The sequence below is a fragment of the Apium graveolens genome, unplaced genomic scaffold, assembly GCF_009905375.1.
Source record: "Apium graveolens cultivar Ventura unplaced genomic scaffold, ASM990537v1 ctg6634, whole genome shotgun sequence".
Taxonomy (NCBI): domain Eukaryota; kingdom Viridiplantae; phylum Streptophyta; class Magnoliopsida; order Apiales; family Apiaceae; genus Apium; species Apium graveolens.
In genome coordinates, this window is record NW_027419650.1 from 1 (window position 1) to 15699 (window position 15699).

The window sequence follows — 15699 nt, forward strand, 5'->3', positions numbered from 1 at the left end:
AAAACAAATGCAAACTATACTATTTAACACAATAAAAGTTTACACTGTAAAGTTTTAATTAAACAAGCGGCTTTAAATTTGTAAATATAATATGATGAAAAAATATAATAAACAAATTAACTAAGATAATTATAAATGTTACAAAACAAAACTAATAGCATATAATTTCTATAAAAGCTGCACAATTACTAAAAATAACTTTCAGTAGAAATTTTATTAACCAGTAATTAGCTTCTGATAAGACTTGGTCATTGGCCAATATTAGCAAGCTTGAATGATTCCTGTTCCATTCCATGAGATCAACTGAAAACTAATGGAAAGTATATCCTAAAATAGTGTTGTCAATTTTGGTTTAGAAAATGGTTGGAATGAAATCAATCAACAGCCCCTCACTTTGGTTGGTCATGTAAGTTCAGCCTCATTTCTGCATAATAGGAACGTACCTTGTAGTTCTGAGTAGTATTAAGAAGCCGGGCTTGTCAAGCAGGTTTGGTAGGCATGGCTAACTCTAGAATTGTGAATAGTGTAGGATGTTTTCTTTTTCTTTTTTCTTTTTCTTGTCTACTGCAACACCTGAAGGTGTTCCTATAGGTACTGAAAGTAACATCGATACCAAAGCATTGCCAATGTTAGGCTTAAGAATGCTTACCACCGCCCTTCAAGCATGAGACAGCTATATTCTGATCCAAAAAACATGACGACCAATTGGATTGGTCCCAATGTATGTACCTATTACGGTGTGTTTTGTGAACAGGCAGTTGATGATCCCACCTTGACGGTTGTTGCTAGCATTGCTAAACAGGGGAGATATTGCTGGACATCTGGTGCCACAACTTGGCCTCTTGACTTATGAGTTTTTCACATCAAGTAAACCGTTTGTGGAATCATCCCAGAGGAGTTCTCAAAATTAATTATCTTGCGGGATTTGAGTATGACAACAATCGTTTTGTTGGTGCATTTCCAGAAGTTGTTTTAAGGTTACCGGCCCTTATCTACCTGGATCTCCTTTTTAATGATTTTGAAGGGCCTTTACCACCCAAGTCTTTGATGTACCTCTTGATGCTTTGTTCGTAAACACAACCGCTTCACAGAAAACATTCCTGAAAATCTTGGCAATTCACCTGTTTCCGTGATTGTTTTGGCCAACAATAATTTTACAGGCTGTATTCCAAAAAGCATTGGCAAAATGACCAAAACATTGAACGAGTTGATCTTTATGAACAATAATCTCACCGGCTGCTTGCCTGAAGAAATTGGGTTGTTGTCAAACTTGAATGTGTTTGACATTAGCTCCAACAATTTTATTGGATCATTGCCTGTAGGCCTAGACAAGTTGAAGAACCTCAACATGATGGATATATCGCACAACAGATGGTTGGTACTGTTCTGATTCTATCTGCTCGTTGTCAAGTTTAGAGAACTTCACCTATTCATATAATTTCTTCAAGGAAGAGGCAAAGAGTTGCCAACAACCAAGGAATGGTCTAGTACTAGATCACCAAATGAATTGCTTACCTGATGTGACAGACCAAAATTCTGTGGAGGAGTGTATGCCCGTGGTAAAAGAAACAGTCAATTGTGAAGCCAATTGTAGAGGTAGCCCTGGGAATCAATCGCCTGTCCCAGCACCCCCAACCGAACCAAAAACTCCAACACCATCAACGCCTAAAGTCACCCCCAGTCCACAAACTTCAACTCCAACTCCATCAACTCCATCATCACCAACTCCATCAACACCAACTCCGTCGACACCAACTCCGTCGACACCAACTCCGTCAACACCAACACCATCAACACCTAAAGCCACCCCAGTCCACAATCACCACAAGTTCACCTTCACCAAGTCCAACATCTACACCATCACCTATTCCCTCACAACCATATGCACCTGGAATACAATACCCCCCACCAACTCCTCAATCACCAAAGACTACACCATCGCCTGCACCTTCACCTACAGAGGTTAAGCAGGTAACACCTACACTACCTCCTCCGAAAATCCCCTCCACCAGCATCTCCATCTACTCCTAAACCTAGTCCCTCACATGTTCCCTCACAAACCATACGCACCTGGAATACAATACACCACCACCAACTCCTCAATCACCAAAGACTACACAACACCTGCACCTTCACCTATGCCATCTACTTCTAAACCTAGTCCATCACCCGTTCCCTCGCAACCATACGACCTGGGATACAATACCCACCACCAACCTCTCAAATCACCAAAGACTCACCATCACCTGCACCTTCACCTACCGAGGTTAAGCAGGTAACACCACACTACCTCTCCGGTAAAATCCCCTCCACCGGCATCCCCATCTTTTCTTAAACCTAGTCCATCACCTATTCCCCTCACAACCATACGCACCAGGAATACAATATCCACCACCAACTCCACAATCACCAAAGACTACACCATCACCTGCACCATCACCTACCGAGGTAAGCAGGTAACGCCTACACTACCTCCTCCAGTAAAATCCCCTCCACCAGCATCTCCATCTACTCCTAAACCTAGTCCTTCGCCTGTTCCCTCGCAACCATACGCACCAGGAATACAATACCCACCACCAACTCCTCAATCGCCAAAGATTACACATCACCTGCACCTTCACCTACGAGGTTAAGCAGGTAACACCTACACTACCTCCTCCAGTAAAATCCCCTCCACCCGCATCTCCATCCACTCCTAAACCTAGTCCATCACCAATTCCCTCACACCATACGCTCCTGGAATACAATACCCACCACCAACTCCTCAATCACCAAAGACTACACCATCACCTACACCTTCACCTACTCCATCTACTTCTAAACCTAGTCCATCACCTGTTCCTTCACAACCATATGCACCTGGGATACAATACCCACCACCAATCCTCAATCACCTAAGACGACATCATCACCTGCACCTTCACCTACCGAGGTTAAGCAGGTAACACCTACACTACCTCCTCCAGTAAAATCTCCTCCACCAGCATCTCCATCTACTCCTAAACCTAGTCCATCACCTGTTCCTTCACAACCATACGCACCTGGAATACAATACCCACCACCAACTCCTCAATCACCAAAGATTACACAATCACCTGCACCTTCACCTACCGAGGTTAAGCATGTAACACCTACACTACCTCCTCCAGTGAAATCCCCTCCACCAGCATCTCCATCTACTCCTAAACCTAGTCCATCACCTATTCCCTCCCAACCATACGCACCTGGAATACAATACCCACCACCAACTCCTCAATCGCCAAAGATTACACAATCACCTGCACCTTCACCTACCGAGGTTAAGCATGTAACACCTACACTACCTCCTCCAGTGAAATCCCCTCCACCAGCATCTCCATCTACTCCTAAACCTAGTCCATCACCTATTCCCTCCCAACCATACGCACCTGGAATACAATACCCACCACCAACTCCTCAATCACCAAAGATTACACAATCACCTGCACCTTCACCTACCGAGGTTAAGCATGTAACACCTACACTACCTCCTCCAGTGAAATCCCCTCCACCAGCATCTCCATCGACTCCTAAACCTAGTCCATCACCTATTCCCTCCCAACCATACGCACCTGGAATACAATACCCACCACCAACTCCTCAATCACCAAGACTACGTCAGCACCTGCACCTTCACCTACCGAGGTTAAGCATGTAACACCCACACTACCTCCTCCAGTTCACTCCCCTCCACCTCCAGTTCACTCCCCTCCACCTCCAGTTCAGTCCCCGCCTCCACCAGTACATTCCCCACCTCCGCCTGTTTTCTCTCCCCCGCCGCCTGTCCATTCACCGCCTCCACCTGTCCACTCACCTCCACCACCTCCTGTGCATTCGCCGCCTCCACCTGTCCACTCACCTCCACCACCTCCTGTGCATTCGCCGCCACCACCTGTTCATTCGCCGCCACCACCTTCGCCACCACCACCTTCGCCGCCACCACCTGTTCATTCCCCGCCACCACCTGTGCATTCGCCGCCGCCACCTGTGCATTCGCCGCCGCCACCTGTGCATTCCCCACCACCACCTGTACATTCCCCTCCGCCACCTGTACATTCCCCGCCCCCACCTTCCCCCGCCCCCACCTTCCCCACCCCCACCTGTACATTCGCCACCACCACCTGTTGTCCATTCGCCACCACCAGCTCCCGTCCGTTCGCCACCACCGGCGTCTCCTCCTCCTTCTTCACCACCTCCGGCTCCTGTTCGTTCACCACCACCAGCGTCTCCTCCTCCACATTCACCACCACCAGCTCCTGTGCGTTCGCCACCACCAGCATCTCCTCCTCCTCATTCACCACCGCCAGCTCCCGTCCGTTCGCCACCACCAGCTACTCACCCTCCTCCTGTTTCTTCACCACCACCAGCAGAAGAATTCAATTTACCATCGAACCTAGGAGCCTTATACTCATCACCACCACCACCAATGTTCGCAGGAAATTAAGCAATATTGTATTTGTCAATAATCTTTTTATTTTCTCTCCATTCTGTTTAGAATGCAAAATTTTCCAACACTTGTCAGGAATAAATTTTTTGTATCTTCTCTCTATAATTTGTTTAGATATTTTTGAGTCAGTCATTTGCTTGAATGAATCATCCATTTAAATGTAAAGTTACAATAATAAACCAGCATGTTTATAGCCTTAAGTGTGATCAATCTTACTGTTATTTCTTTACTATGATCGAGCTGACACACAACCGACTATTACTTGACCAAATGGTTCTCGAGATGAATTAACAAACACTTTTATATTTGAAATGTGATTCTACAACATCAAAGTTTCTTTGATGGGAATTTTTTTTATCTAATTACCAGAAAAAGCTCCCTCGTTAAATGAGGTTGTAAATCATCCCGTTACTCCAAATCATGAATCATCTCCACAACTTGATCCATGGAAGGCCTTGCTTTAGGGTCATTTCGGAGACACAGTCTTGCAATGCCAATGAAAGCAGCCAAATTCGGATTTACATCTACCATTCTCTTATCAGGTATTCCCTCTAAACCTTCTCTTCTTTTCTTCTCTTTTATGTACTCTCCTAAGTTTGTAACTGAAGCTTTTTTTCCTGTCACAAGCTCTAAAAGCAGTACTCCGAAGCTGTAAACATCAGACTTTTGTGAAAAAACTTTAGGAACTCGGTATTGGTTGTGTGTTAATTCAGGTGCTATTCGACCAGGATTTCTTCTGATGATTGTTGCAGGTGGTATTAGGTAAGGTATCTCGTAGCTAGAAAGACGTGCAGAAAAGTCTACATTGATTAATATATTAGAAGCCTTAATCACTCCACACACGAGAGCTTTACCATTTGCTATCACTTGTTTGTGTACTGCAGTCACTGCCTTTGCTGCATCAAGTGCTATTTGCTGTCGAATCTTCCAAGTTAATGGTGTATATTGAATTCCTTCAGTCCCTACATGCAAAAGATAAACCACTTCTTATTTTTTATTTTTCAACCTAAAATATTATGAAATTAATTTATGTATTTTTATGGTTGCTAAATTCAGATCTCTACAACGTCTTCTGGATAAGGAACTTTAGGAACTTTTACCCTGTCCTACTAACGAGTGAGATATACTGTGTTTGTAAGGTCTGATATCAAACTGTAGAAACATTCATATTGTTTCTCTTTCGATTTGAATTTAGTGATCAGGGAATGTTGTTAGAGATACAGAAAGATAATAGAAGGAAGCAAAAAAAAGCAGACTGATGACTGACGAATAAGATACTAACCATGTAGAAGCTCCTCCAAACTCCCTAAACAGAAGTACTCATGCACAACAAATGCTTCCCCGCCATACCAAAAACTAAAGATCAGTTTTGCAATTGAATCGTTTTGTAGACCTCCAAAGAACTTGATCCAAAACTCAAAATCATCAGAACTAGCCACCTCTGGTCGTATCTTTCTGATAGTAACTGTGGAGCCAAATTTGTGCACTGCTTTGTATAAAGTACCTAGTGTCCCCTCCCCAAGCCTAGGTTTTGGAATTTGAGCTAGCTCTGAAGGATCATACTTCTCTACAATAGCTTCATCACCAAAGATCACCCTTATGGGGCGTGACACTGTGACTTGTAGTAACGATACTGGACTTTCATCGGTTTGTTTCTCATGCTTTGTTTCACATTTTTGTTTTAACTCATAATATTTTTTTAGCGTTAACTTGATCTTTCTGTAACCACAGCAGACTATTACCACCAATATGACAATCAAGAGCAAGTAGTTGGCCTCAAATCTTGTCATATTTGTTTAATAAGGGATTCTGATGGGATTTCTTTGTGGTGCATTCTTGACAGGATCAAAAAGAAGAATCTGAATGATGATTGGTTGTCATTTCTTGTTTCACCTGAATCTTTGGAATCTTCATCCAAGTTGAAGTAAAGAACTTGTTAATGTCAACAAGATGTTGTGAACTCTTGTTTTCTAAATATTGTTACATTGTACAAACAGAATCTTATGTAAACCAATAAATTTCTTGTGTTAAGTCATAACCATCTTGTGTTAAATCACAATCAATCATGCTATATTTATGCTTCATTGTTTTATATATATGATTTGATATTGCACTTGTTGTTATTGGTACATGCGGCTCCCTCCATCCTAAACTGCAAGTCTTTTTTATCTCGTATTAGTTGTTTATCTTTACATTCAACGGAAATTTATGATAAAATTTTCAAATTCACCCTCTTACTTTTATCATTTGCAATGCAATTTTACTCCACTAATATATATTACTAATGCAGTAGATAACATTACTTTTTGAAGGTATTAATTTTTTTTGTTAACTAATGATTTGCAAGTTAATGCTAAAATAAACACTCAAGTTTGCTAGAATCACAGGGAACTGCTAGCAGCCTAACATCATCACTGCCAAAAGACCCCTCATTCATGTTTTAGGTTGATTTCTCAAAATCCCAGCTAAAAATCTTTCTTGCATATTCAAGTGCTTCTTCTGCGCATTATCAGCTTCCAGCACGCTGACTCGCGATAAATTTCTCTTTCCAGTTAAGCTGTAAACACCTCCTTTGAACTTTGATGCAATATAGAGGAATGCTTGTTGAGCTAAGTAAGCATCTGGAATGTCACTAATGTTGGAGTTAGGATTACTACCAGTCACTGTCTCGCTGGATTGAAATCGTGAAACCTGATCAAATGTTCAATCATCATGAATCATCTCTGGTTCATGATGGCTTCAACAACTTCCTACACTCTGGAATATTGTCTGTAGCAACACCATTAGTGTGTGACATTATAGTCTGTCCAAGAAACGCAATATATGACAAGATCAACGTCTTCTCTAACTTGCACTTATTTTCCAAAGCTACTCCAGTGCACGTAAATGAGTTGGTGCATCATTTGGAACAACCTGATATCATTACTGCGGGTGTTTATGGTTTTTTTGTGTGTAAGCAGAATATTAATTCAGATGTGTAACTAGTGTGGGCAACTTCCATAGATATCTGTTCTAAATTTAAGCACGTACAAGATGATGCAATTTGCAAAATCAATAATAAAACCAGAGCAATTTAATCAAAACAAGTATAAAATGATCACCAGTTTCACCAATCAACTGTACTACATCCAGAAATGAGCTCAGAAATGAACTACAGTCTACAGTCTACAGCACATAGAACTTTGTCTTCTATGTTATCCAATTTAAAACTTATAAAGATGCTTTTGTTCTTCCCCCCTACAAGTTTTGTCCCGGGGGAGGGGGCACTTTGAAACAGAAAAGAAAAAAAGGGCATACACTTATCTTGCTTAGCGCAGGTTCTTAGGAGGGTAGGATGACCGCAGCTAACCACAGAGCCAACTGAACTGTTTTGCACATTGAAAGATACACTGAAAGAAACATCAACCTAAACGTCAATAATATAACTCAAAAGGTATTTGTTTCAAGTGTATGATCTGCGCCCCTGATGAAGTTTTGCAGTATTGTAACATCTCTTTTGTCATTGCTGCTGCTGCATCCTTTTTAAGACGCTAGCAACGTAGTTGATATACATTGTTTTCAATTGCGGAGAATGGGCAAGTAAATACTTGATTAGGTCCAACTCTGTTCTTTGACCTTTGAGATGACAGAAGGTCACAATTTCAAGCTGATCTATGGTACAATCTTCAGAAACGTTTACCCAATAATTGTTGAGATTCCCTTCACCAGCATCCTTTCCAAGCCAATCCACCTAATGAGTTATGATTAATATATGTTTTGCAATTGTCAAACAATAACTTTGGTGACACATTATAAGTTCAAGCGTATTGCGCTCACCAAGATATGTAGCTTGCTCAAGTTGGGAGCACTCCGAATCATACAAAGCAAACAAGAAACCTCAGACACACGAGTTAAATGTATATCAGTGAAAGTCAGAGTCTTGAGGTAATGCAGTGGATGAGGAAATTTATTTGGAGAACCTCCTGCAGCCAAGTACTTCGAAACAAGTCGCAAACAAAGAGCAGAAAAACAATTAGATGTTGATGAGAAAAATAAAGTTACATAGATGGTGTAAGGAGAATTTGAACATTACCTCAATGAAAGAAGTTGATATGGTGATTTTCTCAATTTATTTAAACAACCGAAAACCTTAACCACATTGGATGTTTCTGACGGCATTTCCATATCATAAGCCACCATGCAAGAAAATTCTATAAGGTTTTCTAACCCAGCTAACGAATATTCTGAAGGCATTTTGGTATACAGCTGACGTAGGTATTTGAGATTAGGAGCACGAAAGTTGATAGGTAAGAGTCCTTTGCAACGGAACAAGTTCAACCTCTCAAGCACAGGGCAATTGAAGACATTTTGTTCTGAAGTAGAGACATCTGTTAAGACGATTTCCTTCAGAAAAGTCAATCCTCCAAATGCAGGTGTAGAGGGGAACCAAACATTTTTTAGGCCCTTTAGATAAAGTTGCTTGATACCCTTACTTGAGAATAACGGAATCCACTGACCAAAACAATCAAGGATTATCTTGGCATCGCAAAAACCAGGAAAACAGAGAGAAAATCTGAGAATGGGGCCATTGTGGAGTAGGAGAACATTACTTATCACACTAACAAAATTAAGAGCTGCTAGTTCTAGACCACGCGATCTGCCAATATAACATGACTTTTCACTTAAGATGTCTTCATCAAAAACAAGATTTGGAATAGTACTCCAACAATTCCTCCAATTCCTCGCCAAGATACTGGTTCTCACTGCATCTCGTATAGGCATAAAACAAAGGATAGTTTCTTGTACATTCCGAGGCAGCACACTGATCCTATCTTCCTCAATATGAGTACGACCGACCTTTCTCTTACTAGACTCATCCATTCTATAAATGTAACTGTGGAGCCAAATTTGTGCACTGCTTTGTATAAAGTACCTAGTGTCCCCTCCCCAAGCCTAGGTTTTGGAATTTGAGCTAGCTCTGAAGGATCATACTTCTCTACAATAGCTTCATCACCAAAGATCACCCTTATGGGGCGTGACACTGTGACTTGTAGTAACGATACTGGACTTTCATCGGTTTGTTTCTCATGCTTTGTTTCACATTTTTGTTTTAACTCATAATATTTTTTTAGCGTTAACTTGATCTTTCTGTAACCACAGCAGACTATTACCAATATATTAGCGATCTGCCAATATAACATGACTTTTCACTTAAGATGTCTTCATCAAAAACAAGATTTGGAATAGTACTCCAACAATTCCTCCAATTCCTCGCCAAGATACTGGTTCTCACTGCATCTCGTATAGGCATAAAACAAAGGATAGTTTCTTGTACATTCCGAGGCAGCACACTGATCCTATCTTCCTCAATATGAGTACGACCGACCTTTCTCTTACTAAATTTATATGATATCTTCGTCCTTCTCTTCTATAAAAATATGCCAGGAATATATGATAGCATAGATATTCCAAGCTAGCTTATTACATAATTAGAAGGCGAATCTGATTTAGTGAGGAAAATTCTTAAGTGTTGGAATCTTATCAAGTACAATATTACTACACAATACTACAAAATACTGTAACTAAACATGCGTATTGCACAATACTCCAACAATGCATAATCAACAATACCCCGACATCAAATGCAAATTCCAATCAAGAATTACAACCACTCTCTTTCAAAATTACCTTTGCACAAAAAAGTAATAATTTTATGCATCAGCTTCCAATTATTAACAAATACTAAAATAACATATTTTTCATCGCAAATTTAGTGAAGTCCAGTAACTTACTAACTTTCTCTTCATTTTACCCACTTTTTCTTCATGTTAATTATCACACATCACTCGTTACACCCATGTATACAAAATTAATCACTCGCTATTATAGAACTAACTCAAATTAGCCGTTAACTTGTAAATTTGTGTCAACTTTTCAATAAGAAATTAATACAAAACATATCGATTTGTGACTTAATTTCGATCGGGTATACCAATTCAACACTAATAACAAATATTTACACCAATGAATTAGAAGAATGGTGATAGCACATGTAGACGCTGTTTAGATAAATAATAATTAAAAAAAAGTTGTAAGTAAACACAGAGTATATTAAAGTAAACACGGAGTCGATAAAACTTACGTTGCAAATGTGGCGAAAGAGGAGAGAAGCTTCATCAAGAATTGCTGAAATGTGGGCGCTTTGGGACAAATACAAATTTTTATGTGCAAATGTAATGAAAATTTTAGATGTTAATGGGCTAGTGGGTAATGGGCTTCTTTACACATGTTGTCTCCGGCCCAATTCACAGAACCCCACCTAAATTTTACATATTTGGGCCGAAAAATGAAGTCCCTTGTTTCTCAACAACTGGATTCTTATGAAATTTTAAAGTCGATCAAAACTAATTTTGACTAAAAATTAATAAATTCTATTAGGCATAAAAAAATTATGAAAGAAAATATTATTGGAAAGTATATTTAATCTACTATTATATTTAATTTTTAAATTTCCGAAATTATAAACTAGCAAAGTATAATTCTTGATCAAACTTGAACATATTTGATTTTGAGAAAAATACCCCTAAGTACGTACTTAGGTAGTTTACCCGAGTATATAATATATTTGTAATGATATAGTTATAATTTACTAAATAAATTTTGCAATTACAATGATACTTCGTAGATTCACATTAAAAAACTCTGCGCAATCATAAATTAAGTGAGTACGTATTTAGGAGCAGGGTGATCGCGGTCCGGTTTGGTTCGGTTTTTGCGTTAAATCAGAACAATTGCGGTTTTAAAAAAATTTAAATCAACCCGAAACTCGTAACCTAATAATACAAACCACTCGGTTCGGTTTTGTTCGATTCGATTTAGCGAGTTTTGGCGAATTAAGACATTTCTTATTAGTGAACTCGAGAAATAAAGTAATATTTTTATTTCTTTTTTTTTGCTAAGCAACATTTTTTCTATTTAAACTTTACTTCTTACAACTTACATAATTTAAAATATATTTATGTATTCTTTCATATAAAGTATATCACTCGTATTACTTGCAAATGACTAATATCTAATAACATGTTGATCAATTAATTGTAATAATAAATGTTCAATGTAAAAGAAATGTCAAGTATTCAACATTATTTTTAAAGAAAAGCAATAGACAATCTATTGAAAAGCATGATAATTTCGTAATTATTTGATGAGATTTAACACTAATTTAGTTATTGATTATAGGATATAATTGTTTTACGTGATATAATCATAAATATAAAACTGTGTGTGTATTGATGCGGTTCGGATCGGAAGCGGGTTGGGTTAAGGTCAAACCAAAACCAACCCATAACCCGCGGATTTTTAAAGTAGTTGAACCGTAACCGCAAATCATATTTTAAATTCGGCTTGGGTAGGTTAAATATTGATTCGGTTTATGCGGATTATGTGATTTGGGTAGGAGCATCAAGCTCTTTGACTTTTCCAATTCATATCCTGCCGGATTTTTAGAAAAGGAAGAATTGGCACTTAAAATGTAAAAAAGATTTAATGGGATGTCTTTGTGGTGCATTCTTGACCGGATCAAAGAGATGAATCTGGATGATAATTGGTTGTTAGAGCATCTCCAAGACTCCAACCCTTCTTCCCCTTAGCTAATAAGTTTCAGCTGTCACTCTACAGTATCACTTATAGCTAATGTTTCCAATTTTTTCTTCTCCAACCGCCTAAACCCCTTAGCATAAATTATAGCCACTCTGATATGTTTGGCTATATTTATTGAAGGACTCCACATCTGTAGCCAATTATCCACATCATCTCCCCCGCTGCTTTATTTCTTCTCCCGCCACATAATTTACAAGCACATGTATGTATTTTCAATCTCTTCTTTTTGTTTAATTTGTATCAAATTAGGGATTCAGTTGTGACTTTGTATCTGCTATGATTTGTTGAAACCTCCTACAATCAGTGTTCTAAAAATCCCCGGTTTTAAAAAAATCCTCAATTAATCCCCGATTAATCCCCTACAAAGTATCCGACCGATTCGATCTTTGAAATCCGATTTATTTTTACGAATTTTTCTTTATTGCTGTATATATAATTTTTTATTAAAATTAAAATACTATATTAATTTTAAAATGAATAATTATAGAAATTATGATATAATAAATATATATTTGTTAATAAATAACTAATATAATCATAATAATATATTAAATATAATTTAATATTATAATACATTCGATTTTTACTCCGATTAATCCCCGATTTTCAATTAATCCTAAATCGGTAGCTCGACCGATCTTCCCCGATTCCCGATTTTTATAACACTGCCTACAATTGAATTTACCAAGGTATTTTTCTTTATAGGAAACTAAATTAGGTGGTAGCACAACAGTTATTAATATTAATATCAATCGAGTAATATTAATATTAATATGCATGAATATATCAAATTTTTGGTCGAAGAAATAAAAACTGAGAAAGTTAATTTCTATACCTACGTATGTGTACTTTATTGTTTATGAGTAGTTGAAGTTTGCAACCTTGTGATGTTGTAATTTATGGGAAAGGAATCTAGCAAATTTGTACTTGTTATAGACTTATAGGAGAGATGAGATACAATAATAATAATTTGTTATAGAAATGTTTTTATAAGACTCGATACTCAAACTCTTAATCAATCAAGTATTTTTTTGATTGTAGAAATTCCATTTTTCTACTTAAAGCTCTATAACCTGTGAAAGAGGCATGTATATGTGATAGGAAAAAAATATGGCAGTGGCAGGATCTTTTTTTTTTGCTAATTTGGCAGGATCTTGATAGATCAGAGAAGTGGTGAAGTGACTTTATTATTTTGAGTGAGTCAACTTAGTGATCACAATCTTGTAAATTATATTATAACAAAATAGATCACAACAATCTTACTTTTAAATGTTATAACTTTTCTGGTGAGATTCATCAGGACTCCTTGTCTCCTTAACAGAACTTGATATTAACACTCTAATTGTTACTTTATGCTTGACTTAGTTTTAACATTAGATAGGTAATTTCCCAGACATGCTGCAAGTGTGTTGGAAAGATCCGAGTTTATTAAGTTCTGATGAATGCATCTACAGAGATGTTGTTCTATACGTATACGTATTTACAGTGCCTTGATTTACTTCATCTTTGGAAGGTTGGAGAGACAATGACGATGTACGAGGATATACAAAACGAGAAATTTCCTTTCATGCAGCATTGGAATGAGTTGCGCCATTCACCAAAATATGCGGCTACCTTGAAAAAAAAAAGCTAAACATGAAAGAGAATCAGCCGTCTTCTCCATCAGTTGATAGTCCAGAATCTGCCTATATGGAATCTGAAGAAGGAATGGAGCGTCCAATAGGAAGAAAAGTTGCGAAAAAAATTAAAAAAAAACTGCATATGATGCATTAGATGGAGAAAGCTTAGAAATTCTTAAATCGATGCAGAAAGATGCATTAGTTGTTGCTTCTTCGAGAACTGAATCTATAAAAATGAGTTTGCGGCTTCAGAAAACAATGATGCAAATGCAAAAGGAGGTGCAGAAAAGGCATATGAAGATGCTGCAATTACAAAAAGAGAAATTGCAGCTTCGCTTAGAAAAGGAGGAGCGCGAAAGACAAAGGAAGGATCGTGAAAGGCACATCATGGCAATGGATACTAGTAAAATGCTAATTGGTCAAAGAAAATATTATGATGCCTTGAAAGCTAAAATCTTGAAAAATGTTTTGTAATTTATTTTGCGCTTGTTATGGAAAATGTACTTGATTAATTTGGTTTGCGCTTGTTATGTAATCGAATTTAGTATACTTCATTTAATATAATGATGCTTACTATTTTGTCTATCTTGAAGCATATTATTTAAAAGATAAATTACAAAACACATAAAAAGAAATTACATAACAAATATAATTTTAATTCAGGTCACCGCCATGGATCTGCCAAAGATGTTCTATAAGATCATTTACAATTGAAAATAAGCTGGTTTGTTTCGAATTTGTTGATGCACCTGTATGTATTCTCGTAGATTATTCGGATGATTGCGAATTCGAGTAACAACTGGTATTTCGACATCCGAATCAAAGTGTTCTTCTTCGAGGGATGATTCCCTTTCATCGTCAATGATCATATTGTGCAATATTACACAAGTAGTCATAATATATTTCATTGTTTCGACATCCCAAAATCGTGATGGACCATAGATCATTGCAAATCGAGATTGTAGCACTCCAAATGCTCTTTCAACATCTTTTCTAATGGACTCATGTGTAGCTGCAAAATACTTTCTTTTGTTACCTTGAGGTTTTGAAATAGTTTTTACAAATGTTGGCCAAGAAGGATATATGTCATCAGCAAGATAATATCCCATGTTATATTCATTCTCATTGATGGTATACTTCACTTCAGGTCCGCGGCCTTCAGCCAAATCTTCAAATAGATGAGACCGGTCTTATACATTGTTGTCGTTTAATGATCCTGGAAGCCCAAAAAAAGAATACCAAATCCATTTTGAAGCTACGGCTTCTAATATTATAGTTGGTTCATGAACATGACCTGTATACATACCTTACCAAGTAGTTGGATAATTTTTCCATTTCCAGTGCATACAGTTGATACTACCCAGCATTCCAGGAAAACCTCGTTGTTCATTCTCTGCCAATAATTTAGAGACATCTTGTTCATTTGGTCGTCTCAAGTATTCTACTTCAAATATTTCCACAATTGCTTTAAGAAATCTTCTTAGACTCTCTATTGTTGTATTCTCACTAATACGTACGTAATCATCAACAACATCAGCTGTCATTCCATATGCAAGCATCCTCAGTGCAGCTGTCATTGTCTGAAGAGATGACAGTCCAGGAACTCCTACAACATCAGTTCGTTGAGTAAAATAGTAATCATGAGTTGCAACTGCTTCCTCAATTCGTAGAAATAATGATCTACGCATTCGAAATCTTCGACGGAATTATGTTTCTGTGTACGTATGTGTATCAGAAAAATAATCATGATACCGTCTAGTATGACCTTCTTCCCTATTTCGATTAATCACACGATGATTCACAATAAAACCACCATGATGTGGGATAAAATTCACTCTCTAACGTTGATAATGAAGGTGTACAACAACCATTCTCATTCTTGCATCATGCTCTTCTTCTTCGGGTTGCATAATATCAAGAATCATTTGTGTGGTGTTATCATTGAGTACGGTGTGTTGAAATATTTTAAGTTTGTGT

General features: G+C 37.8%; 2 protein-coding genes, 1 long non-coding RNA gene and 1 pseudogene across 3 annotated transcripts; 1 reads left to right on the top strand and 3 right to left on the bottom strand.

Annotated features, from left to right (window-relative positions):
- The first annotated feature begins 664 nt into the window (after positions 1-664).
- LOC141703426 (uncharacterized) lies at positions 665-4545 on the top strand (annotated as a pseudogene).
- Positions 4546-4865: 320 nt separating this feature from the next.
- Positions 4866-6255, bottom strand: LOC141703420 (putative inactive receptor kinase At4g23740). Its single transcript, XM_074506955.1, has 2 exons — positions 5748-6255; positions 4866-5427 (listed from the first exon to the last, which is right to left on the bottom strand). Exons 1-2 carry the CDS (start codon positions 6253-6255, stop codon positions 4874-4876), a joined length of 1062 nt encoding a protein of 353 aa, XP_074363056.1. The 3' UTR covers positions 4866-4873.
- Positions 6256-7569: 1314 nt separating this feature from the next.
- LOC141703425 (uncharacterized) lies at positions 7570-8575 on the bottom strand. Its single transcript, XR_012567531.1, has 3 exons — positions 8538-8575; positions 8282-8440; positions 7570-8195 (listed from the first exon to the last, which is right to left on the bottom strand). It is a non-coding gene; the product is annotated as an uncharacterized LOC141703425 (long non-coding RNA).
- A 5801-nt stretch (positions 8576-14376) lies between these two features.
- Positions 14377-15410, bottom strand: LOC141703421 (uncharacterized). Its single transcript, XM_074506956.1, has 3 exons — positions 15071-15410; positions 14472-14890; positions 14377-14400 (listed from the first exon to the last, which is right to left on the bottom strand). The coding sequence occupies exons 1-3, from the start codon at positions 15408-15410 to the stop codon at positions 14377-14379; spliced, it is 783 nt and encodes a 260-aa protein (XP_074363057.1).
- Positions 15411-15699: the final 289 nt, after the last annotated feature.

Excerpts from the sequence above, each read along its gene's own strand:
- LOC141703421 (XM_074506956.1), bottom strand. The coding sequence starts at position 15,410 with ATGCGTAGATCATTATTTCTACGAATTGAGGAAGCAGTTGCAACTCAT. Across the intron at positions 14,891-15,070 it reads AATGCTGGGTAGTATCAACT|ATTTGGCTGAAGGCCGCGGA; the intron begins GTATGCACTGGA and ends ATCTATTTGAAG. Across the intron at positions 14,401-14,471 it reads ATCTACGAGAATACATACAG|ATCCATGGCGGTGACCTGAA; the intron begins GTGCATCAACAA and ends CATCTTTGGCAG.
- LOC141703420 (XM_074506955.1), bottom strand. The coding sequence starts at position 6,255 with ATGACAAGATTTGAGGCCAACTACTTGCTCTTGATTGTCATATTGGTG. Across the intron at positions 5,428-5,747 it reads TTTGGAGGAGCTTCTACATG|GGACTGAAGGAATTCAATAT; the intron begins GTTAGTATCTTA and ends TTTTGCATGTAG.